This window comes from Carassius gibelio, chromosome B2, assembly GCF_023724105.1.
Source record: "Carassius gibelio isolate Cgi1373 ecotype wild population from Czech Republic chromosome B2, carGib1.2-hapl.c, whole genome shotgun sequence".
NCBI classification, from domain to species: domain Eukaryota; kingdom Metazoa; phylum Chordata; class Actinopteri; order Cypriniformes; family Cyprinidae; genus Carassius; species Carassius gibelio.
This window is the reverse complement of record NC_068397.1, coordinates 5,201,038-5,229,013: the sequence shown is the minus strand read 5'-3', so window position 1 is coordinate 5,229,013 and position 27,976 is coordinate 5,201,038. Positions and strand designations below refer to the sequence as shown.

The following is a 27,976-nucleotide window of genomic DNA, read 5'->3' as shown; positions in this document are numbered from 1 at the left end:
TTTCACTGTATCAACAGAAAACAGGTTAAATGTTCTTTAAAATCTTATTTTATATTCGATTTCAATTCAAATGTACTGTACTTTAGTTTGATAATGTTGTTATGTGCACTAAAAAAAATGTAAGGCAACCTATTGCAGTCAACTTGTTAAGCTAACTCAACTAGCAAGCAACAACTTAAAAACTTTAGTTCATCTAATAAATAAATGTTAGTCTACTAAGTGTTTTTTTTTTTAGTATTTAGAATTGCTAATCTTTTTATAGTTTTATAGTTATAGTTCACACAAAAAGGAAAACTAGATGTTTATCTGCGTGTCCCCAGGGCATTCAAGATGTAGGTGACTTTGTTTCTTTAGTAGAACACAAACCAAAGATTTTTAACTCAAACCGTTGCAGTCTGTCACTCTTGTAATGTAAGTGGATGGGAATCACGGCTAAAAAAAAAAAAAAAAAAAAAAAAACATACACAAACAAAACCAAATTAAACCCTGTGGCTCATGACAATACATTTATGTTTAAAGACACAAAACGATCGATCTATGTGAGGAACTGAACAGTATTTATATAGTTTTTACCTCTATTTCACACAATGTCCGAACTGATAGAACTCTCCTGAGTGTGTTCTCAGCAGCAGGAGCGTGAGGCGTCTTCTTCTTCTTCTTCTTCTTCTTATTTAATGGCGGATCGAAGACTTATAAGTGCATTACCGCCAAGTACAAGTACCGTAAAACTTCAAATAATAGCCCGGGCTTCTATTTACCCAAACCGCCGAACTGCACCGGCTTGTATTTGAGACCGGCGTCTATATGAGACAGGCCTTTAATTTAGTGTTGAGATGTTCAAGCATGACAGCAGGAGGTTACCACATTATACTACGTTTTATTTATAATTCATTTTAATGTGTTTAACAAATCATTTAATGTAAGAAATGTCTTTGGCTATTGGCAGCATAAAAAAATATATAAAAAACGAAACGATGTGACAGCAATGGGCAGAACAATAGAAGTTACCGCTAAAATCCATTGAGCATATGAACTTGTTGCCCGAAACATATCAACAAGAAAGAATGATGGCTACCCTGTAAAACAACTGCAATCATGTGATAGAAAATTACTCTATTCATCACTATCATCATCCCCGCGATCCTCAATTACAAGTTCATTGGCGAATTCCTCCTCCACATCGCTCTCTCCTCTACTTCTCCCTCTCCAGCTTCCGCTAACTCTGCCTTGCTTGCACTAACAGCTCTCGCACAGTTGCGCACGGCTCTCCCTCTTTGAAACAATGGTGATCCTCACTTCCATCAGAAGCTACTGTCAGGCCACATACCTAAGGATAACATCCTTAAGTCAATGAAATATATTATCTCCTCTTTCTCCCTCGCGCGCACACACACGCGCGCGCAAGCATACCTTAAAGGAATTTTTCAGCCGCTCCGTATCCAGCTTTTCCCACGCTTTAAACAGACCAGGCCTCTATTTGAGACCGGCCTTTATTTACCCAAACCTCTCGTCACACCAGGCGTTTAAAAGAGACAGGCGTCTATTTGGGACTCGGCTATTATTTGAAGTTTTACGGTATACATCTTATTTTTATTTTTTATTCAGGACCATTTAAGCTTTTTGTATCATGTCCATTAGTATTTTTGGTGTTCACAGCAAGTGCCATAATCTTTTCCAAGTTTAATATGATTCTGATTTAGTAAAAAAAAAATAATAATAATAAAAAAAACAGAACAAACATTTTTTTTTTAAATGACAGAGCAAATATGACACACTGCAGCTTTAAGTTAAAGGTGACTGCATTAATGCACTACACTGGCACATGATATTCCTGTGCTCTATTTCCATATGACAGCACCACTGACAACAGAAATGACTAGATGAAGTGGGGATCACTTTAATGTGTATAGAGATTAACAGCGATATTTGACTCGGCTGATTTCAGTGAAGTTGAGTTAGGAAGCTCTTCATCAAAAAGCCATCGGCAATGCCAGATGTCTCATCTGAGTTCATCGTGACCTTTTCACAACGCCGCACTCTCTCACCTCACACCTCACTGCATATAAAGCACAAGTGCGAAGTCACATGGGAGCGAAAAAAGCTCCTCTGACCTTCTTTTCATTTGATCTAAACATGCTTTCTCTACTCACTCTGATTCTTTCACCTTTTCCCACTTTTCCAGTCATCTCAACTTCATCTTGACAGTACTATTAATCTGCTTTAATTCATATTCTGTCATTTACTGACTCTCATGTTACTCTCTTTCTTCTGTTTATTTCTTGTGTTCCTCAATAACAATTTGTAGTATGATAGCTGAGCTACTGTAACAAGATTCATCTGTATACTGATCACTAATATATGTACCTCACAGTGTTGTTTTAATATCTTTTATGCATTACTACAGGATTTATTCATATTCACAATATTTGTTTGTTTTCATTTAAATCTAAGTTCTAGTCATTTTGTTATGTGCTTTTCTGTTTTTAACTAGTTTTCATATTTCTTTCTGGCTTTAAGCTTTAATTATTATTTCAGTTTTAGTATTTTAGTACTTTAACCTAGAAAGCAGCATTTAACATTATTAAGTTTTTAATTTAATATTTTATTTTATTTTAGCTGTATTTCAATTAACAAAATAAATCTTTTTAATCATGTTTAATCAAACTTTTAGTTAACAATAAAAATACTGATATTGGAAAATGTTTATTAAAAGTACTTCTATCTAATTCTTTTTATCAAATACTGTATTTGTGTGCTGCATATTTATATAAAGCTTAGCAAGTGGTATTCTGATGTCCAACAATGGACCATTTACACAATCTCTGGTGACATGTTTCACTGGACATTAGCATTAACAGTAAGTTTTTTTATATTTTCATTTAAAAAAAAAAAAATAATAAATGTACATTTATAACACTATACTTTTTGTATTATATTACCTTTGCATCAAACTACAAGTTTTTCAATTATATATTATTTTTCCACTTCCAAAAAAGATATTTCACCTTAAAATTACATGAAATGTCTATTAAAGTTTTCCATTGTATATAGTAGGGGAACTTATCATTAACCATTTAACATGTTTTTTACTGTAGCATTTTTACAGTTTTTTTTTTATGTTTAAATCACAATTCATTTTTACAGTGCATGCTAACTTGCTGCTATAAACCAAAGCTTGCAACGCTTGTCCCGCCTCCAGAGTCTTCTGACATTGATAAATTCTGTGTGTGTAAAAGTTGAAATTCTTTTAACTCGTCTTAAAATTGTGGATCTCAAGTGTGAGACACTGCAAAAGGTCTGAGATGCAAATGCAATGGTCATGCACAGCCATCTGATGTGTACTTACATAGAAAAACTGTAGATTAGTAGTGCATTTGAATGGAAAAATGTGTTTTGTGTGAACTGCCACTAAATCTGTTATGAGGTTTCATGTCAGAAAGATAGAGTTTCTGGAACATAGCTTCAGACTGATCATAACCTGTTGATGTTTCCACTATTAGTTTATCCTTTCTTGGCGGATTATGAGTTTCTTTAGCATTTATATTAAAAATTATTAATGCTTCATTGATCTGTCTTTGTCTTTGTGCATTCATTCTATAATTAGTCAATAATACATTCATAAATTAACTTCCTCTTGCTGTATAAGCACCTGCTATGACCTTATACAGACACGCACCCTCCAACCTGCACAGTCAAACACCGCATTACTGCAATGCAGACCGGCGCATTTTACTGCCATGAAGTGTTATGGAGTGACACCTTTTGTTCTCATTATCTCATAGCCAGGCTGGCTTGAATTCAGGAAAATAATAAAGTCAGGAAAATAAATGACAGCTATTTTGCTTGATGAATGATACCGAGGGTTCGACAAGTACTGCAGTAATAGAAATCACATCTCATTTGATATGTATCACTCATCTAAATGATGAAACCGTTCCAGCGATGAATAACAAATTCACTCATGAGCAAATTGAGAAAACTGACAGCCTAAACGGAGCTGCCCTTTCTCCCCGATTCTAGGAAAGTGTATACAGCATGTCCTTGGCCAGGCTAATTGGTATAACTTGTTGAGCCTTTTTGAATTCTTTCATGATATAAGGCCAGTCAAACGGCCCCGGCACGCTTTCCAGGCCTTTACAACCAGAGATGATTTATTTATGCCTGCATTTCTGATACCTCTCAAACTGTAATCTAATATCAACAGACAGCCTGCCAAACGGAGCAGACTGGCCATGAGTGTGAAGCAGAGAGGGAGACAGAGCTGCCAAAACGGGTCCACAGACCCTCTGATACACCTCCTGACCCCATTTACTCTCATTTAAAGGGATAGTTCACCACACAAAAATTACAATACTGACATCATTTACTCACCTTCTTTTGCCACACATGCTTTGAAACAAAGGTTTTAATTAGGGTGAGTAAAAGTGGACAATTTTAATTTGTGTGTATCCCATTAACAATTTTTTTAGCTAGCAATTAAGACTTTCTTATTTCAGACGAATCCAGTTGGAGTTATATTAAAATTATCATGGCTATTCTAAGCTCTATCATTGCAGTCAGTGGGTGTTATAGTTGAACAGTCCACATGTCGTCAAATAAAACTCGCGCATTCATAATAAAACATATCTCTTACAAAAACACGTAGATTTGCTACAGGAGGCCTTTATTTAGGAGCTGTCTGCCGCACGTTTTATTAAAAAAATCCAACAACTGGAATTAACTTATTTTTAACGACATGGGTGTAGCTACATGCTAACGTCTAACAACTAGAATCAATTGTGAACCAAGTCTACTGTGTGTTGCAGAACAAGCGAGAATGGAAGGCATTATTATTGTAATATTATGTGCTTTTTAATGTAATGTTTTCTCATCAGTGAATGAGACATGAGGTTATTAGACAGCACTGCAGTCTCTCATCATGCCGCTGGTTAGCCTCTGGTCTGCCTGTGGCAGTTCATGTGTTTTAGTGAGTGATTTTGGAGGGTGATTTTGCAGGGTTTTATGTTTTCAAAGCTAGGTTGCTTTTGCTAGCCTTTCCGAAGTCACCTACCCAAACTTTAACACCATGATTTTTGTCACACATCAACAATTATGGATGGGAACCTGAAGTCAGTGATGCCCCAACGCTTCATCTCATTCTGATGTGCATTAGCAGCCAGAAAAGCTCACAGGAGTATAAATGGACTTCAAAAAGCAAAAACATACTGAAAATGATATTTACAAATTCTGTTTAGAGGTGCCACACATGTTTAGATCACATTTGCGATCTCACATTTCTCACTATGACAGGCGGCACAGATCTGAGGAGCGCAGTGAGATCAACAAAATGATCTGATGCCAGTTGGTTTACTTGCCGCATGTTTCACTCTAACCTGTTCAAACATTTGTTTCTGTTCCACAGCTGTCAAACAGACGTGTCCACCGGAGAAGTTTGACTGCGGAGGGAAGTGTGTGTCGCTGTCCTGGCGGTGTGACGGGGAAAGAGACTGTGAAAATGGTGAAGATGAAGCAGACTGTGCAGCAGGTGAGTCTGCTCTCTTTCCCTCAGACTGGGTTTGATTCTCCGCAGGGAGTTTTGTTCAATGCTGAGGTGATAGTTTGAACTTAGTTTCACCCTAAAGCCGTGGACCTGCTTCAATTGTGACTCTAAAAAGGTTCAAAGAGGAAAGAGAGATATAGTGAATGGTTTATTTCCAGAGCATACTGTTGTCTTGTTACGTGTGTATTCTGTCTTTTATTGAAACTCTCTAGTACTGGACAAATACGTTTTGATTGGACAATTGTAGTACTAGATAATTACAATTAAGTGTCGATTACAGCATTTGATTTAGGTCTACCCTGGTGTAATTATTCTGTTTACAACACGTTGCACAACACGTTTGAGAATTGTAACCAGGAAAGTCAGTTGTGTGCGTGACTGTAATTGTGTGATATTTAAATTAGTCTATCACTGATGGTCCTAATACGTTCAGTTTGATCCACAAGTGTTTTGGGCGTTTTACCTTAAAAGGCCAGTTCCCAAAAATCTAAATTCTGTCATTAATTATTCACCTTCATGCCGTTCTAAACCCATAAGACCTTCGTTCATCTTTGAAACACAAATTAATATTTTTTTTCTGCATAGACAGCTATGCAACTGACACATTCAAGGCCCAGAAAGGTAGAGAGGACATTGTTAAAATAGTCCACGTTACAACAGTGGTTCAATATTAACTTTACGAAGCTACAAAAATACTTTTTGTGTGCAAAGAACACAAAGATAATGCCTCAATAAAAGATAATTCCACAATTCTTCTCTTCTGGGTCATTCTGCTGCAGTTCACAAGTGTACCATGGCACATGTGTGTAATGTTCGGTTCTATTGGTCCAATTTACAATTGTTAAAATAGGGTTGGATTATACTGTGAGTGTTTAAAAAAGATGAGTCAGACAACAATTTAAAAGAGAAAATCAAATGTACATTTACAATATTCACAGGGGACTTAAAAATAACACATTAAAATTAAAATAACTTAGGCTGTTAAAAGTGTAGCGTCCATTTGCACCATACTATATCCCAATTCCAATAAGAAGTCCATAAGAAATCCAGTGTGTTGCTAGTCCCAAAGTGAATGTCCCAAAAGTGTCCAACAGTGTATATAAAATCCAAGTGATGTTCCAAGTAGTGATGGTGGCTTTTGAAACGCTGCTTCATGAAGCTTCAAAACATTTGTGAATCAATTACGGTTCAGAGCATGTATCAGAATGCCAGTGCTTCAGGACTCAAACAGTCACATCAAACTGTGTGAACTTGCAGAGACACCTTCAGTGATTATTGTCTTGAGTGCTGCAGAGTTGCTTGCATTTCAATAACAGTTTTGGTTATCATGCTGCTAAATAGATCTCAACCTACCTTGGATTTGTAGCTAGTTAAACAAATTGTACTTTTTAAAATGATAATTCTATTGATCAAAATAATTGTAAAAGTAATAACCAAAAATACATTATATGGGTCAAAATTATAGATTTTTATTTTATGACAAAAAATCTTTAGGACATCAAGTAAAGAATAAAAATCATGTTCCATGAAGATATTTAGTAAATTTCCAACTGTAAATATACCCAAACTTAATTTTTGATTAGTAATATGCATTGCTAAAAACTTCATTTGGACAACTTTAAAGGCGATTCTTTTCAAATGTTTTATTTTTTTGCACCCTCAGATTCCAGATTTTCAGATAGTTATATCTTGGCCAAATATTGTCCTATCATAACAAACCATACATCAATGGGAAGCTTATTTATTCAGCTTTCATATTATGTATAAGTCTCAATTTCTGACAAATTGACCCATATGTCTGATTTGTGGTCTAGTGTCAAATATATGAATATCAGTTAATTATAAAACAATATATCAAAATAAGTGACATTTATTTGAAAGAAGAGTACAAGAAAAGCTGTATTTCAGGTTGTTGTTTGTAAAGAGGTTTAAATGATAAAATAATCACACTTTACTTTGTAGACCAATTCTCACTATTAACTAACTAGTACTAACCATGACTTTTGCTTCAATAAACTCCTAATTTGCTGCTTATTAATTATTAGTAAGGTAGTTGTTAAGTTGAGGTATGAGGTAGGATTAAAAGATCTAAAATATGGTCATGCAGTAAAAGCTATTAATAAGTACTAATAAACAGTACATATGCTAGTAAGATGCATGCTAATAACCACATAGTTAATAGTGAGAATTGGTCCCTAAACTATTGGTATTAGTAAAATGAGAGAAACTCTTCAGAAATGATTTCAAAAGTCTGGTTAGTGAATGGAGTTCATTGTTAATGTGGTTATACTTGAGAAGGCAGTGACATTGTACAAATTTTAAGAAAGAAAAAAATATTATTTGTCTGCATATGCATTTAAATAGTTCGTATTTTGAAATGTGGGTTAGGTATCCAGAAAGTCTTGGGCTGCTGTACAGTAAGCTTAAACTGAATGCTGAAGGCTATGGTACCAAGTGATAACTCTTGAGGAGTAGCAGAGCATGTCCTTGACATCCTCGTCCAAGGTTTCCTTGATAAATTGTCTAGACTCTTGGGTATTGATGTTAGTGGCAGGGCTCATGCTCATGTGTCATGATCACTGAATGTTTCAACACTTCTGGTGGGAGGTGCTTGAGCTCTGCTTATTAAACACGGTGGTTTAACCACAGCCAATCAGACGTCTTCCCGGACTCCCACTGTGAATCCCGCTGCCCTACTTTTAAGAAGCTGTGGAAATTGACGCCTTCTCTTCTCGCTTCTCCTCTTATCCACCGCTGAAGGCCTCATGACTTGAATCCACTGCGATGATGCTCAAGACAGGATATGTCTCAATGCACTAGCACAAAGTGGGACTGCTCTTTATAATAGTATCTCTCCATTGTCAGTCTCACATTAATGCCTCCGTTTAGTCTCACTCTCTTTAAATTCTGCCTGTTAAAATAAAGGATAGTCTTGCAGATGCTAACATATGATAATTTCGAGCTACTCACACATAATAATAATAATAATAATAATAATAATAATACAATTAATAAATTACTAAATAAAATGTACAATTCACCGTTAATATAAATATTAATATATAAAATGTGGTAACACTTTGTTAACATTAGTTAACTACATTAGTTAACATGAACTAACAACGAAAAACAGATCCAAAACATTTATTAATTTTAAAGTGAATTTCAACATTTGCTAATACGTTATTAAAATTAAAAGTTGTGTCTGTTAATATTATTTAATAGAGCTGAACTAACATAAACTAAGACTGAACAGCTGTATTTTTATTAAAATTAGAGATGAATAAAAACTGTTAAATCTGTATTTAAACTGTTAAATCTTTTTGTTTAATATCAATAAAATGTTACCACAAAAAAAAATCAAATCTGTAATAAATCTAAAACAATTATATTATATTATATTATATTATATTATGCTAAATCAAAATAATTGTAGAAAATGTTTAAAAAGTCTGTCTGAACCTACCTAAAAAAAAATTGTGTACCCTTGAGTAATTTAAATAATGATAACAGTCACTTCTTTATTTAAACAGCCTTTCCAGGAGTTATATAATCATAGTTTATTTTACTGAAACATTGAATAGTAATGCTTTTCCAGTGTGTGTTTTCTAGGGTTATCTTTAGTTCACATCATTTAATTTTTCCTATCTGTCTGTGTTTTATTTAATTTGTTGTCTTGTTAATTTCTGATTATGATCTGGTCCTTAGATTTCCTCATTAATATACTACATTTATTTATTGTAATTAACACACGTCTGTTGACACACTCTGAGGATTTCAGACAAACTAGCTGAAAATACATTAATGTGTCAGCGTGGCTATTTGTAATTTAAGAATGCTTTACAGAAAGGCCATTTAAATAAACTTTGCTTTTATAATTAACTTGAAAATGTTCCACGGTTTGGGTTTAATTTATCTAACAAATTCAAACCCAAACTAGTGTTCCAGTTCATTTTGTTATCTTATCAGCCCATCTGAAATATTAAAAACTTGTGCAATCTCACAAGATGTAAATCAAATGTTAATTGCCCTATTAAGAGCAAATGAAACACCCTCCAACCATTTTTCACTCTGGGGGGATGATAATTCATGGCTGTTGAAAGACTTGCAAAACACAAAAGCCTAATTAACCATAATGCATCTTCCACAAGCAGTCATTTTGGATGGACGTGTTTGTATGGTTGTATGCTTTCCAAAGATTTCTATCAGTCAGTGTTTTATTCAGCCGTTCTCTTCAACCGCACTGAGTTATTCTTTCCTTCTATAGAGGTAATCATGCTTCTATTTTCATCAAGCTATAAACTGAGAGTCCAGACAACCTCTTACCGTTCAGACTCTTGATCGTGCATCCGTGCCAATGTCACAGTGTCGAGCCGGGAGAACCGGAGCCCTGGCTCAAAATGATATTTCACCTGGGCCCTGTTGATAATTGATTTCCTGCCTTTCTCTGCCAGGTCTGTGCAGTGTAATACGCCTCTTATTATCTACTGCTGAAGGCCTCATAACTTGAATCCACTGCGATGATGCTTAGACAGGATATGTCATAATGCACTAACACAAAGCGCTCAGTGAACGCATATGTTACTCAGTACTGCATTAGTTTAATTTCCTGTTGTTTTGACCTTAGTGCCATAGAGTGAGGCTAAAAGATCTTTTACTACCAATCTTTGATTTGTTTTCCTATGATATGTGCAGTAGTTTGATTGAACATTGTTGTTATTGGCCGATATATAGAGGCTTAAAGGAAATTACATACTTTAATATGCCCCTCCTCAGCCATTTCAAATGTTTGAGTTTACACATCCACTATGGAGGATCTGTTTGTTTTTATACATTTAACAGAAACTATCCAAAAATTGGCATAAAAAATTGAGGTTTTCTGGTTGTGAGTGCTTCAAAATGACTGTTTGAGGTATGACTTATTTAACATATTTAAGTAATGCTGAAGTAAATTCCACAGACTTTTATTCATGAATCAAAAATAACATCAAATAACATCAAGTCAGTGAAAATGGAAACTATATATTATGTGAATGGTATACTTAACACTAACTGAATGAAATATCTGTCAATCTATATACAGAAAGGCTACGTTTGCACGACATCAGTGTAGTCAAAAACTGAAAAGTTTTTCCTGTATACACGTATTGTCAAACGATTCACATTTACACATTTCTGCAAAAACGCTGTATTATGTATGTCAGGCCAGTAGTTGGCGCTGTCACCTTGTTAGTAAACAGTACCTGTACGGAAGTGATTATTATATGATGTACTGTATATGATGTGTCTCGGTTGTTGGTTGTAATATTGGTGAAGTAAATCTACACTTTTCTGAAGAAGCGTTAGCAAACTCTTGAGCAGCAACAACAGTAACATGTACTCCGTCATTGTTGTGTTTGTTTGTTCGCACTTGCCTTTAAAATCGACACGTAGTGCACCTCTACATACCTCACACATACTACGCACATGCATGATGTAATCTTTTACAAAGATCTCCGTATTGGGTGTTTACACGGAAACAATAACAGTGCCATTTTCAAAACATGCACTGTAAAACCCGTTTTCAAAAATATGCGTTTTCAGTCCCCAAAATGCTGCTGTTGTGTATCAAACAGCAAAATGCATAAAATGTTTCCCGTTTTTTGCTGAAAACGTTGCGGTGTAAACAGCCCCTTACATTGTTTCTTTTAAATATGTGGACTTCTGTCTTCATTTGAAACTATTTGTTAGAACTCAACTTTAAGGAAAGACATTCCTCTGACTGATTGTTGTGTTTTCTGACTTATTTTGCTTTTATATTTGCCATTTTGTTTATAATAGGTCATTTTATTTTTTTGCTTATTTTGCAACTTAACAACTTAAAAGTTAAAAAAGTGAGAAAAAACTGCCTCAGAATTGTCATTTGAGATATTACTGATTGTAACATTTTCAATATCTTCAAATAATATCCACCTCAGACCGTGTTCAAATCATGAATCAGAAATCACCAGGAAACACAAATAAAAATGAATCTATGGTTCGAATGCTAATTCTCTTCTGGGTTTTAGCACTACAAACTTCCCATCTTTATACGTTATGCTATGTTATTAACACACATTGAGCAGGAGGTGCAGGTCTCTGATTTATTTCTGCTCATAACTCTTTTGCCATCATTCAGTATCCATCATATCCCTCACTGTAAATAAATTAGACTTGCATGCACTGTAACAGATAAAATGCTCCTTGCTAGTCATTGATCAAAACATACTCTGCTGGTACAGTGTTGTCTTCCTCCTCAGATCTCTCCTAATCATCAGCGCTAGCAAGCAGTGGGTAACTTATTAAAGTCAATCTCTCTTTGGCATGTGGTTAATTGAGTCTTCCATGTATTGAATTATGTATGACTCTCTTGAGCAGGTTTGATTATCAGCCCCTCTAGAAGCTCAAATTGCTCATCATGTAAAATCACACGCAACATCCTGCATAGCATTTCAAATCTGTGCTATTCTTATTACTGTTTACTGACAAACGTCAGTGTTCAGCTTCTGTACCTGATCTATTAGCTGTTCAAAAACACAAAAGGTATGTTCAGAGGAAGTATTAAAAGTATTTTCCTATAATTAACAAATCTTTTTTGTACATGTAATTATTATTGAGAATATGAATGTATTTTGAATGGCATTATTAAAATATAATGCAACAATTTACTTACCTAACATCAATATATGCTACAACATTATTGTCACATGATCTTATTAGATGCATGTTTACTTCTGCGAGTAGCATCCAGTTGTAGTTTTGGAAATAAAACCATTGTTTTGCATTTAAGATTCAGTTTTAATGTTAAAATGTGTTCATGTTTGGCAGTCGGGTCAATTAAAGAGTCAAGAAATAGATATGAAATCACAGTTTATGTAAGATTTGGTTCATTCATCACACAGGAAATGGAAGATCAAATGCAGGGCATTGTGGGGTACAGTATTCCATTCAACATGGTTGTTGAATACTGGCATTTTTAGTAAATGTAGTAGCTCATCCAAATATTACATGGAAAGTTTCGTTGCACACAGTGTACATACAAAATTATGTAATAGAGCAAGTATAGAAGCATGCTAGAATATTACTCCAAACATTTACAGTACTGGATTAAATAAAGCCATGCTCTAATTTGACAGCATATTGTGTATAGTCTAAACTTTATATAATATAAACTGAATATTCCTTGGTTCATATATCCTTGTGCTCTAATTTGCTTAAAGGCAATGAATTATAAAAAGTCAAAACTGAAAATATTAGCAATATTTCGAGTAATAGAGTTAAAAGATTAAAAATTTTATTTTAATCTGAATCAGATATTTCTGAATTTGATGCATTTTTAAATAAACTGAATACATTTATATAAATAAATCTCAAGCAAATGTCTGGATTTTGTGTCTGTATATATAAAAACCAAACAGGAAACACGGACTGTGGTGAGTTTTGAGTTCAGAGGCTTTCAGCGGGCACTAGTAGAGTGTAATGTGGGTGGACTGGTCCGTCATACCTCTCTCCCCCAGGCTGGCCGCGGCCCACAGCTTCACCTCTACTAATCAGAAGCTCTCATCATCACGGCAGAGCAGTTTCCAGGGAACTGGGTCAAACTGGCTTCATTCCAACATTCACCACTGAGTCTCCTTAGAAGCACGGCTGACTGGCTGCAGCTCAGAGCTATAGAAAAATCAATGCAGATCTATCTTTCTCTTAGATTCCAAAGCTCTGCCAAGCATATTCATCATTTCTCTTGCCTTTTCACCTTAAATACCTAGAATATTAACCGTTTTTGAGTGCTTCACGCAAATGGATTGATTGTATTGTTTTTACTCCAAGGGTTACTACAAAATGATTTCAGTTTAGAAAAGTAGAAATTGCTCCATAAGGCTTTACATGAGTAGTAGTAATAGTAATTTTAATATATCAAAATATCATAAATGTAATCAAATGTTTCACTTTACAGAATGTGGCATTATCACAATTTCAGTTTTTTAAAAAACACTGTCTGGAAATTGTATCATGATTTATTATATGATATTATATATTCATATTTACATACAAGATGCAAAACAATTGCAAAAAAATGAAAACATTTTTTTATATTTTTAATACAAATATGAATACTTTAATCCAGCAAGGATCGTGTGACACTGAAGACTGGAGTAATGATCCCGAAAATGCAGCTTTGATCATGGATTTTTTTATTTATTTTTTAAATATATGTAATATGCAATATACAATTTCCACAAGCCACTGCTGACATTAATGGTTGAATAAATAATTACGATCAGTTTAAGTAAACAATGGTTAAATGTGGACTTGGCAGAATAAGACAAATTCTGAACTGAAACAGGGTCAGGCTGTGAGGAACATATATCAGTTCTTTGTTTGTTTGTTTTTTTGTACTCCATGTTGAAATGCTATAGGGATTTTGCTTCCTAACTGGAATAAATGAATCATCTAAATGGAGGGAGTTTTGGCACAATGATGGTAATTGCCTGTTCCCACGCATTAATGTGCACTAAATCTAGGCTAATCTCAAGCCAGAGGCCTGAGCACGTCATTCACAAGCCTCTTGAACATGCGTCAAATACATGACTATACTGTAAGATAAAATGCATCCACACTTTCTATTAAAGTGAATTTCAGAGATCAAATACCCAAATTAATTCCAAATTAAACTTTATTTCAAAAATCTATTGACAAAGAAAAAAAAAGAAAAGTTAGCAAAAGTAAGGAACCCATGTATATTCAAGTAAAATCAAAGAAATCTTTTCAGGTTTTATTTTTCACTCAGTTCGACAAGGTCAGACATGAGGAAAAACATGAATCCACTAGAGTTATTACAGGCTTTATTAACTGTCCTTTCTACACTGCTGTTAGTTTAACTGTGTGTTTGTGTGTTCTTGAATTGATGACATCACACATTTGATTGCAGCACATGTTTGCCCATTTTAATGCATTCAAAAACCTTTTGCATTCCTGTCAGCTTTGACCCAGTGGAAAGTGAGCTGATAAAATGGTCATAACTTTTTTTTTCAAATAAAATGACTTTGTATCTGATGAATAACTTGCACGATGAATAATGCATGAAAATGTAAAAACTTTGTATGTGACCATGTCATTACTAAGTAATTACTACATTTCCTCTTTGGTGTACAGTATATGATCAAACTAACTGACCACAGACAAAATACACACAACTGTTCAATAGCACAATCACCTTCTCACAATCACAATCTTGATTTTTGTCTTTTTTTTTGCTATAAGGCTTTTCCTGGGTTCCACTTGTCTCTACTGTTAAATCTGTTTCTTAGAGATTCTTTGATCAGCAGGTCCTTCAGTCTATCTTTATGTGATCTCTTAAGATCCCTCTGTTACATTAGCAGCTCTTCTGATCTCTTTTGAATTCTGTGTTGTCAATTGGGATTTAAATGAATAGTTGACCCCAAAATGAATAATAGAATGAATAAATATGCAAATTAATTGCAACACTATATGCTTTGAGCAGTGCTCTACATTATAAATGTCTTTACTGTCAGTTTTGCTCATTTTAAATGCAGGGATGCCCAAACCAAGGCCCACGGGCCAAAGCTGGCCCATGATGACCTTTGATTTGGCCCACAATGCCATCTGCAAAAGGAAACAAAACATTGGGGGGGGATATGCCATTGACACATACCTTAATTCTTATTTAATTTTTATTTTTTTGTTTTATTAATAATTAAAAACATTATAAGTGAATCTGATTATATATTAACTTATAATTAACCTTTAACACTTCACTTTCAGAACATATATGCAAACTGGATAGGGAGTTCTTCATAAAAAAAAAAAAAAAAAAAATACTTTTTTGCACACTTTGAAAGAGCTACCACTCTGCAGGAAATATAGTTGATGGCTGCACATGGCATTCAGACAGTCTCTTCATTTCTAATCAGGCATTTCTTAATCAAGGCTTTGTTTTCTCGTCCCCAGATGCCAGGTCCTGCTCAGCGGGGGAGTTCCAGTGTCGTAACCGTAAATGTTTAGCACCGGTCTATGTGTGTGACGGCGATGACGACTGTGGAGACGGCAGCGATGAGGAGAAGTGCTCTCCACCCACCTGTGGGCCGCTCGAGTTTCGCTGTAACAGCTCCGAGTGTGTGCCCCAGCCCTGGATCTGCGACGGCGACCCTGACTGCGCTGACGGCTCTGACGAGTGGGCGGGGCGATGTGGGGGCGGGTCTGGACGGCTGGCTCCGCCCCCCACCCGGAGGCTGCAGTGCAGTGCTGGAGAATTTCGTTGCGGCAGCGGGGAGTGTGTGAAACTTGCCTGGAGATGTGACAGGGACCCTGACTGCAAGGACAAGTCAGATGAGGCGGACTGCCGTGAGTGTGCACTCTCAGTTACTTCCTGTAGAAAGGGCTTGGATCTCTCTGTACAACTGTGAGCCTTTAATCCGTCACTCAAATACAGTATTTAGTTAAATACTGGTGTTTATCAGGGCTGGGGTGTTTTATTTTTTCAGTAGTACAGATTTTGCTTGCTCTGACAATATTTTCATTGGCTCACCACAATACATATTATATATTATATTTCATTTTTTAGCAATTTATGTTTGTATATGCCAAGAAAATATAGGTCACGCTTCAGTTTGGGGACCAATTAATAACTATTAGCTACAACTTTTGCCTCAGACTACTGTTTTTCTGCTTATTCATAGTTTGTACAGTAGTTAAGTTTAAAAATGGGGGAGGATTATGGGATCTAAAAATGATCATGTAGAATAAGACATTAATATTTGCTTTATAAGTACCAATGTAAAGTCAATATGCTCGTAATATGCATGCATAACATGCAAGATATTACATAATTGTCATGCTACAGTGATATAAATGCACGAAGAATATAAATGCAAATAGTCTTCATAAATCTAGGATGGTCAGGGAAACATTCACAATACCAGATGAGAGAAAACTGAACAGGCTACACTTTAAATACAGGAGCAAATGAAGATAATTAACGACACACACCTGATCTAAATGACATAATAAACGGGAGACAGAAACTAGGTCACACAGAGCACATGGAGCAAGAAAACACAACAAAAGTCAAACAGGGTGTGACAATAATAGTGAGAATTGGTTTAAAAAAAAAAGCGTTACCAAAACATTTTAATTTGTAATTTTTTTTAAGAAAGTTTTTTTTTTTTTTTTTTGCAATAACTACCATAAAGTCATAAATACATAAATACTTTTGCTAAAAAATTATGGCAAGGTGGTATATATTTTTCTACCTACTCTAACTGATGATTCAAAGATTATTGCACAATTTCCTTGTAATTTCCTCAAATTCTCATCAGTGTTTATTGTTTACATTTGGCATGTTTTTTGTGGCATATTAGCATATGTTACACATTTTTGCTACATATTTGGCACATTTTATTTTAGCTCAATTTACAGTACATTTCTTTGCATTTCTATGCATTTGGCAGATGCTTTTATTTAAGGCGGGTGTACACGGTGCGAATTCGGATGGTCGGAAGATCGTATGTCCACGCACACGGCACGAGTGAGTTTATCTGAAAATCGTACGGACGAGATGATATACGACACGATTTTACAACCTGCGAATTCCAGAAACAATCGCACGAAGTTGATAGACGCGTTCGACTTGAAGCAGCGCTGCCCGCACAGAAGGATCACTGTATGACATTACCGCGAGAGCGATAAAAAAGCACACATATCCAATGCATTCGAATCGCTCTCGCGGTACTTTGATGTCATACAGGTGATCATTCTGTGCGTGCAGTGGTGCTTCAAGTGGAACGCGCCTAATATAACTGCTCTCCCTCTCTCATAACTGCATATAAAATATTGATACGAGCCGTGACTGTTTCCTACACGTAGGCTACAGGTTATTTTTCAGCAATAGGAAACCGGGACATTTGGTTACCCTGTGTGTGTGTTCTTGTATATGGTTTATAAATATCTGAAATGGGTATTAAAATGTAAACATGGTTTATGAGGACAATTACTGTGCACTCGTAAACCAAATGGTTTTAAAAAATACTATACAGTGTTTAATAGAAATTTTAAACATGCATTTTTCGTGATGGATAGAGGTAGTGTATGGGTATATACAGTATATAATACCGTTACGTCTATGGAGAGTCCCTGTAAACTACATATGCGTGTGTGAGAGAGAGAGGGAGAGAGACAGAAGGCACTGGAATACGTTGCTAGAAACATCATACAGCGCTCGCTGTTCCTGACAGACTTCAGCTGCCGTCTTCGTCTTTCATCTTCGGTTGTTTTCCTAGTTCGTGATTGGTCAACTTCAGATAAATCAACAAATCGGCTCGTTCAACAGCACAAATGGCACGAATTCAAACCGATTGCTCACAAACTTTTTAGACATGTTTAAAAATGATCGGGAGGTCGGGAAGTGCTCGTAAGCCACTCTGCTCGGCTCGTAATTAATCGCAAATGATACGAGCCGTGACCATACGAGAATACGCGATTTCCACACAATTGAAAAAAATCGCATGTGAACTCGTACGACAGCAAAAATCGCACCGTGTACACCCGCCTTTAAGAGGGCATGCACTGAATTTAAGGTGCACATTTTATCAGTTCAAGCTTTCCAACAAATGACCTTGACATTGCTAGCACCAAGCTCTGTGCTCGCAAGATGTCAGAAAAATTTAAACAATGAAAAAGTAAATTAAAATGGAATTTTCAGAGGCCCAAAAGGGCAAGTGGCGACAGGCCTGAAACTCATTATATTAAACTATTCAAAGACAACAAAGACATAAATGTATGTTCTTTAGTAAGAAAAATGTGTTATTTGAGGTGGTGCACATTTACATTTTTATGTTATATGTATGTGTGTTTTATTATTATTAAAATATTTATTTGAATATATTATTAATAAATTATTATTATTATTATTATTAATATTAATAATAATAATGTAATTTGTATTAATATAATTAATAATATAATTAGTAATAATAGTGGGCCCCAGCCCCCTGATGGCCTGTAGTCATTGGTGTATGAGACAGTTGCAAACTGCATTTGTTTTTATGTCTAGCCAATTTAAACATTAAAGAGAATTGAAAACATTTATGCTCAGAAAGCATATGTACCGAAATGAGTTTTATTTCGCTTCATTTTATCATATTGTGCTTGAACTGACAAATGTACGAAACTGTCAAAATGACAGTCTTGGGGAGTATAAATATCCAACACCGCTGGTTATTTCTTAAGTGAATGTAAACGAGATTGGATGTGTCAGTCAATATATTAGATCTGTGCGTTAGGTCTTAAAGTGACAGCAGCCCAAAATACCTGCTGCTCCTGTCATTAATGTTAATCAAACAACAAAAGACAGAAAAATCACTCACTGCTCTTGACCAAAGAACTTTTTGTGGTTTTCATGAAAAATCTTTACATTCCTGCAGTATTTCTTACTTTGTGAAAATTTTAAAGCACTGTTTTTGATTTCACTGGTACCTAAAATGGTGGTGTCATTACAGTTTTATTTATTAGAATGCAAAGTTGCATGGGTCAAAAACAATAAAAACAGAAATGGAAAGGTTTGAACCAATTCCCCGACTGACTGCTATGTGCAGTACGTTCTATTTATGAGAAATGCTCTTTCATAACAGTAACATTTAAAAAGATGTGCAAGCATGTGGATTTATTTTGTAGCATGTTTGTGTGTGTGCATCAGCCCTCTCATTGTTTGTCTCTTGATACATTGCATGGTTCATCTTTCTTTCTCTCAGACTCGTTTTTCACCTACTGAACTTGCTGGCTGCTGCACTGATGCACACAAAGCAAACACTGCCAGTGAATGTGCATGAAGGTGCTTGGCATCTCCACCACATTTATGGAAATATCTGTGCAGGAATCTCAGCTGGAGCTCTCATTGTGAGGGCTACACGACCCCAACAATGTTTCTGAAGGGCACGTCGCTCTGACATGCTCCGATGGGAATGAAATTCTCTTTGATAATGTGAGGTTTTGCCAAAGATGGAAGGCGACGGTTCACGGCAGATAATTTTTTCTGACTCCCTGCCACGTATTATCTATTCCACCCACACAAAGACAGTTCATATTATTGAAGCCATTATAGCCACGTGACTCAAAGCATTTGGTGTGGAGACACACTTTAATTTAGTTTGACAGTGATGGCACACACACCATTGTTGTGTAACGTCATAGAACAATAATAGCTTTTTCATGCACTTTTGCAGTACGTTAGCCATAGAGTAAAATCTTTCTGATCTTCCAATGCACTTATTATATAGAAAGCCCTCCTAAAGCATTCTGGGGTTAAATGAGCTGCTCAAGGGCACAGTGGTGACGCTCGTGAATGTAGTGACTACAACCCACACATAACGCCATTTAACTGTGTGCTGCATCATAATGGGTTAAAAAGAAAAGAAGCATGTAGAAGCTACAGAAGCATGTATCCTTCAACGCCTGATGTGACAGTTTGTGGAAAAAATATGAAATTATTTAAATTGAAGGGATTGGAAATTCTGTCATTACTCATTTTCTGACAGATTTCACCCCAGTGAAAGTCCCCACTCTCAAAACTTAAATGATCAGTTTAATCCAAGTATTCTGAGAAAGCTCAACGGTGCATGTCGAGCTCAACCTTACGAGCTTCCATTGACCGTTATTGATGTGCTCAATGTTTCTGCGTTGATCAATTATCAATTATCTGTGAATAAAGCCTCAGTTAAATCTGTTCAGCATATAAAGCAGTTGTGTCTCTTCAGAAGACTTGGAATAAACCGCTCGATTCATATGGATTACAGCAATGTGAACTGTGAACTCTCTGAGTTTTGACATTCAAAAGAGAGACAGAAAGGTTTCTAAATTTTTCATTTTAGTGTTTAAAAAACGAATCAAAATCACATGAGTTTGTAACAACATGAAGGTGAGAAAATGATGATAGAATTTTTGGTCACACTTTATTTTAGGGTCCAATTCTCACTTTTAACTAGCCATTAACTATGACTTGCCTCAATGAACTCCTTATTTTCTGCTTATTAATAGTTTATAAGGTAGTTGTTAAGTTTATGGTATTGGGTAGGATTATGGATGTCATGCATTATATGTACTTTATAAGCACTAATAAACAGCCAATATGTTAATAATAAGCAACTAGTTATTAGTGTGAATTGGACCCTATACTAAAATGTTACCGAATTTTTATTTGGGTGAAATAACCCTTAATGTATATATACATTCAAGAAGTAAATGCCTTTTTTCTTTTCTTTTTAACACAATTAAGTGTTATAAATTCAATATCTGATAAATATAAAACTTATCTTCTACTTGAATGCGTTTCTACCATTGCATGGTATTACTGTCTGCCGCCCAGCCCTAGTTACGGTATTGCACAAGGCGTTTTTTTTCGATTTTGCAATTTTATTTTATATATATCAGCAATAACTGCATCAGAAATGCGCATCAGAAATCAGATTTGTCAAAATGCTGTCACATCCTTTTAAAATCTCTGGGCCGCATCCTTCTCTGAAAGCTGGGGAAATTCAGATTTCACATCAGCGCTGTCGTGCTCATTCCCCAGGCACCTCTGATAGAGTGGAGCTGCCACAAGGTGTTTCTTATCTTACATCCAGGTCTAAGAACAGCAGCTTTGGTAAACAACAAGATCCCGAGAGTCATGAGAGAAAGACAGGTGCCTGGGAGAGCGCCTGATTTTAATTACGATGCATTCTCGTACTTACTAGATAAGCTTGTTTTAAACCTGCTGCCTCTTTCTTCATTCCCACCGTCAGGTAACATCCAGGTCAATTACGATGTGGCTTTGCCCAGGCCGGAGGGAACACGGGTGAGCAGAGTGGCACGTGTGTTACTAGGCAACCCTTAGGCGTGTGTCCTTGAGCATCTTAAAGCCCTTGAAATAAAGGGAGGATACATCCACCACAGACTGCTCTGTAATCACATTAATCCCTCATTCTTATGCAGCGTTTCAGGGGGGTTTACTTTGAACTTCATCATGGCCAATATTGTTTGTCTTCTCAGATGTGTTTGCGTAATTAAGCCGCAGCTCTCCAGAAACGCTCACTAGAGGTGTGTTTGTGGGGTTCTTTGAATGTGCTTTAAAGTGTCATGACAGCTGCACACATTTTGGATTTGTCTAAAATCTTACTGCAAACACAGAATACTCATATACTGTGTCTGTGTGTGTGTTTACAGTTTTATTCAAAAGGTTTACATACACTTCGCAGAACATGCAAAATGTTAAAGAGCACCTAATATGGTATTTAAAATGTTTCAGATATTGTTTTAGAAGTCCTCAACAACAGTTTTGCATGCATGCAATGACAAAAAAGACTTTAGTTTTCTTATAATATGCATTTATTTTTACCTGTTTTGACAGCGATTCTCAAATGATTCATTTAGTGATTCACTTTTCAAAACCCCGCCTTTACGTGACGTTAGTGAGTATAGCCCAGAGTTCATATTGTAAAAGCACAATCAGTCTTTGTTTGCGTTAACTCGAAGCATAAACATAACGTTTTTACCAAAAAAATAAAATAAAAGCAGTAATTTTACGTTACAACGAGGTATGACTCTATTCTTAAAGAAAACTCAGAAAACAACAACAAACAATTCACATATCTCAATACAATTGTCATTGAAGACCTAGAAGCTAAACGGTGCTTACACAGCAAACCAAACAATTATTAAGCATGCTACATAAAACATAAAAGCAACAATTATTAATAACACTTACAGGTTGTGATACGGAGGAGGAAGCTGATGCAAATACACTTGGAACTGAACCTTCCTTCAATATCAGCCGGCTCGCGAATCCAAGTTTGATTGCATAACCAAGGTAAAGCAATCGTCTTCAAAATGGTGTGAACAAAGCACAAGGCTCGGACTATACTTCTGTGGTACAGTTGTATATATGAATTGTAGCCACTTAGTCTTCAAATGCTCATCCTTGGGCAGATGAAAAAAGTTTGCTTTTGAGTCGCACTTCAGAACACAGCATCTCGTCGCCATGATGTTTTCTAGTTTTCACTGGCGTCATGGAGCGCAATAAGTGGGCGTGTAGTATTCAAATAACTTGACAAGTTGACGTCATCTAGTCAGAGAAAAAGCTTCGGTCTTCTAACGATTCATAAAAATTACTCAGAGTCGACTCTTACTTTTGAAAGACAATAACTTTATATACGGTGCACTGTCATATTTTAAACTTTTCAGGATGTTTTTGTTCACTTAGATCTATGTAACACACTACATGAAAGGTAAATTTCAAAATTCCACTTTAATTATTTTACCAAAATAATAGTTATCATATACTATTATTAGTATGTTAATAGTATGTTTATCTTTCCTAAACAAATGTCTTAAATAAGATATTTTACTTAAAGGGTTAGTTCATCCAAAAATTAAAATGATGTCATTAATGACTCTTGTCGTTCCAAACCTCTAAGACCTCCGTTCATCTTCAGAACACAGTTTAAGATATTTAAGATTTAGGCCCAGTCCCAATTCTATTTTATACCCCTTCCCCTTGTCCCTTGAAACACTGTGTGAAGGGGTAGGAGAGAAAATATTCCCCTAAGGATTGGGACACCACTACCATGACGTCACACGCATCATACGTCATCTAACTCTTACAATACACACATACACTGGTGTGCTGGTGTGCATTAGAGCCTTTAATTATCGTTCTGTATTAATGAGCTGCTTACTGACACACACACACATATCGGAAATCACGCAGCTCACACATCCAGGAGAAAATAAACTTGTCAACGCTGCCCCACGACTTTTATTAAATACTGAATCGCTACATTATATTTTCCAGCGACGAGAGAATACAATCGCTGTTCTCTCTCTCTCTCTCTTTCTCTCTCGAATAGGCAATATTTGAGAAAATGGTTTAGCGATTTCTAATTATTGGGGGGATTAGTCTACGGCAGTTATCGCCCTGATCAGACACATGCTGTGGCACTATCATGCAGTCTGTAATGATATGACGTTAGCAAATATTAGCGATTTTTTGCAAACATTTCTTTGAGTAACATGACCGTTAATATGAACTCACAATTGAATGTAACATAAAACAAATTATTACTTTTCGTTAAAATCTTTATTTATGGCAAAAAAGCCCCCAAAAAAGTGTCTTTTTGTTCGCTGCAGCAGCCATGTTGCCGAGATAATTCATGCCCCTATGTTGAAGTGTGGTCCAGAAAAATCTTCGATTGAAGGGCTATCTGGCCCTTCCCTTTACCCCTACCCCTCCAACCAAAAGAGAATCGAGACACTCCTACCTCTTCACGTGAACGCATGAATTGGAGGGGTAGGGGAAAGGGGAAGAGCTAAGGGGTAGAATTGGGATTGGGCCTTAGTCCGAGAGCTCAGTCCCTCCATTGAATCTGTGTGTACGGTCTACTGTTCATGTCCAGAAAGGTAAGAAAAACATCATCAAAGTAGTCCATGTGACATCAGAGGGTCAGTTAGAATTTGTTGAAGCATCGAAAATACATTTTAGTCCAAAAATAACAGAAATTATGACTTTGTACAGCTTTGTCTTCTCTTCCGGGTCTGTTGTGAGTGTGTTCACGTTTTCAGTGGAGGGACAGAAAGCTCTCGAACTAAATCTAAAATATCTTAATCTGTTTGGAAGGACATGAGGGTGAGTCATTAATGACATCATTTTCATTTTTGGATGAACTTACCCTTTAAGGTGTTTACATAGTATCCGAAACAAAACAATACAGCTGAATTTATAAAATTTACCCCATTCAAGAGTTTGCATATGCTTGGTTCTTAATAATTTGTGTATCATTACCTAGATGATCTATGACTGTTTTCCATATTTTCACACTGTGGACTCATATGCTATTATAAAAGTATTTCATTTATTACAAAAGGTCCAAATGTTCACTGATGCTAGCGAAGGAAACACAATGTATTAAGTGCCAGGGGGTGAAAACTTGGATAAAGATGTGTAATTTTTTTCATTTAGAACTGCCTTTCAGAAGCCACAGAAGATACTTCCATGTTCACCAAGAAAAAAATAAGTACAATATAGTTATACATTGCAAAGTTTTCATCCCCTAGCTCCTAATGAAGTGAAGTGAAGTGGCGTGTGGCCCATTATGGTGACCCATACTCAGAATATGTGCTCTGCATTTAACCCATCCAAGTGCACACTCAAAAATTGTTTGGATGTGGATATAAAATCATCTTTTTTTCCACTTGTTTAACCGAATTACAGGCAACGTAAGTATTCATAGGGGTGTTTACCAATTATGAAGCTCCAAAGCATACCAAAGATACCATGAAGGTCTGTTTGGAGTCTGTGTGTCAGTGTTTGGCTGATGTCTGCTGTGTTTGGCTCATCTGCAGCTCTGCTCACATGCCGGCCTGATGAGTTCCAGTGTGGAGACGGATCCTGCATCCACGGCATCAAGCAGTGCAACAAAATACACGACTGCCTCGACAAGAGCGACGAGGCTGGCTGTGTCAATGGTACGTCTTGGCGCGCACCTGTGTGTGTGTGTGTACTTCTTTGCACAAATCTTTTGTGCTGGTTATTCAGCGAGGTAAAATGTATCCCAGAGATCAAATTGGTTCCACCTTTTAATGCAACACCCTTCAAAGTCTAATGAGTGCAGACCTGTCTATCCATAGTAGAAGCGTGTCCTGCTCAAAGAGTGTTGTGTCTTACCGGTAATAAGCTTTCATATGTGGAAATGCATTTTAAAAGTGGCTTTTATATGGAAGACGTGCAGAGACTTCACCTAAACTGCCCACGTCTGTTAAATCATCAGTCTGTATCTGTGCACTAAAGACCTCTGAGTATTTGTGCTTATGTGGGAGGAAAGAAAGCTCCATTGAAATGAACTGAACGAATCAGCTCCCATCTGTTCTTTAAGCATCTTTTCCTTTTTTCCCAACCGTACTTTAGCCACAAAGTGTGAAGGACCTCTGAAGTTCCTCTGCAGGAATGGAGAATGCATTGATGGCAGCAAGGTGTGTGATAATGTGAAGGACTGCAAGGATCGGTCGGACGAACCCAAGAAGGAGTGCAGTAAGAAACTTATTTGTTGATGTACAAGAGTAGAGAGCTATACAATTAATGTGGTTAGTTTAGTTTAGACTCACTGATCTTGAATGAAATGATTAGAAATATTTAAGCTCAGACTGAAATCTTTGTATTTTGATTGTACACATGAGACATATTAAGTTATCTTCTGAGAATATTTAGAAAAATTGAGAAAAAAATAAAATAAATAAATATATATATATATATATATATATATATATATATATATATATATATATATATATATATATATATATATATATACTTCAGTGTTGATGTGAATAATTCATGCATGCATACAGTGGAATGCATCTTTAATAATTAAAATGCTTTCCCATGACAGCAGCTCATTGATGTCTATAAATTAGGGATGCACAATATTGGATATATGCCGATATCCAATATGCCGATATTTTTTTTCAAAAAGCTGACACTGAAACCGATATATTTCCTTTTGTTTGGAAACAACACCAAGTCTCTACTGTGCAGAAATTATAAACACATTATTTTTTTAATTTTGGTTCGTTTTTAACAAAAACTTAGAATTAATAAACAGTATTGAAGTTCTTCTATAATAGAGGTTTTTCCCTTTGAGAAAATGATTCATGTTACACATATCCGCAAAAACGGCTAAAACGCTGTATTATGTATGTCAGGCCAGCAGTAAACAGTACCTGTACGGAAGTGATTATTATATGATGTACTGTATATGATGCATGTCCACTGTTGGTTGTAATATTGGTGAAGTAAATCCACACTTTTCTGAAGAAGCGTTAGCAAACTCTTGAGCAGCAACAACAGTAACATGTACTCCGTCACTGTTGTGTTTGTTTGTTCGCACTTGCCTTTAAAATCGACACGTACTGCACCTCTACATACCTAACACATACTACGCATGACATCACCATTTTCAAAGATCCCGGTTTAGGTGTTTACACAGAAAAACCATAACGGTGGCATTTTCAAAAACTTGCATTTTGAACCCATTTTCAAAAATTAGCATTTTAATTTTCCTGTTTTGGGCTGAAAACATTGTTGTGTAAACGGCCCCTAAGAGTACATTGAAAGCTTGGAAAATAACTATGAATCAAACACTGCATTTTTTATTTATTTATTTAATTAATTTATTTATTTATTTATGTTCAGACAGATGCAATGGTAACCCTAACATATTATTTGAAGATTTAACATTTGTAAAAATAAATATTTCATTTTAAATTTATAGTCAAACTTTATTTTCCTTCCATTTGATTTTATTTCTGTCTGTAAGAGCCAGAAATCAAATCGGTTGGAGGGAAATATTCTGCCAGAGCTGTGTGGATTACTTACAAATTGTGATCCGTAATAACACTTTATAAGTATAAATTATACATAATTACATGCAAGTAATACCAAGTCAAACCCTAATCCTAACCCTTACTAAATAATAAGTACATGTGTTTAATTAATAGTACTCAGTATTTAAATGTTTAATAACACTGTAAAAAGGACCAAACTGATTAAATATAATCAGACTACTTTTAGATTTGTTAGATTTTAGATTTTGGACCTAGTTTTTTTATTTTTTATTTATTTAAATATGATAATCTGGCACCATATTGAATCAATATAAAACACTTACTAGAAAAATGTAAATATGTAATTTATTTACTTGCATGTCATGTGACCATTAACCTACAGTACATCAGATAAATGATCATGCAAATGTGATATTTATTAAAAATCTTAGGGGTACTTCAAATAAAAATGTATTTGGTGAAAGAGTGATCAGATGACAAAAAAGTTGGTGAATTTGTGCAGTTTAAAGTCTTCCACAGGACAACAATACTTGGGCTGAGTGATCAGAATTAATGCGTTCATCAATAGTCATCAAACTCATTTTGTAAAGCCAGTGGTCAAATGTTGTGTACCCACCTGACTAATGGCTGATCTCTGTGTGAATGTCCAAGTCTTTGTGAACGTATTAAGCGGTAGGCTATTTTAGAAAGGAAAATTGAGATGACCCTTTGACTTGGTCCAGTAAGACATCTAAAAATCACTCAGGAATTTTAGCGACTTCATAGCAACATGCTAAAAAAGCCTGAATCAAGTAGGTTACAGAAGTTGCTGGAGCACCACTGAAAGTGCATCGTAATTTATATGGCAGAGAAATCAAGCTTTTTTATTCATTCTCTCTCTCATATATCCCTGCACTATCTGGGGCAGAGCTAACGGATCACCATCTTCTCAGAAAATCCACTAGCATCAAAGAGGAATCAAGACCCACTGTGGTTGTTCTAGAGGCCTGAGTGTGTGTGTGTGTGTGTGTGTGTGTTTCCTCACCAAACCTG

The 27,976-nt window shown here is 35.7% G+C and overlaps 1 protein-coding gene across 2 annotated transcripts in view; it reads left to right on the top strand.

Moving 5' to 3' along the window:
• The window catches only part of LOC127951692 (low-density lipoprotein receptor-related protein 8-like), a 78,350-nt gene that overhangs the window by 31,803 nt on the left and 18,571 nt on the right, over window positions 1–27,976 (top strand). For both annotated transcript variants that reach the window (XM_052549718.1, XM_052549717.1), the window contains exons 4-7: window positions 5,402–5,524; window positions 15,527–15,919; window positions 24,947–25,069; window positions 25,509–25,631. In XM_052549718.1, coding sequence (XP_052405678.1) covers window positions 5,402–5,524; window positions 15,527–15,919; window positions 24,947–25,069; window positions 25,509–25,631 — 762 coding nt within the window. The remainder of the gene's footprint in view (window positions 1–5,401; window positions 5,525–15,526; window positions 15,920–24,946; window positions 25,070–25,508; window positions 25,632–27,976) is intronic.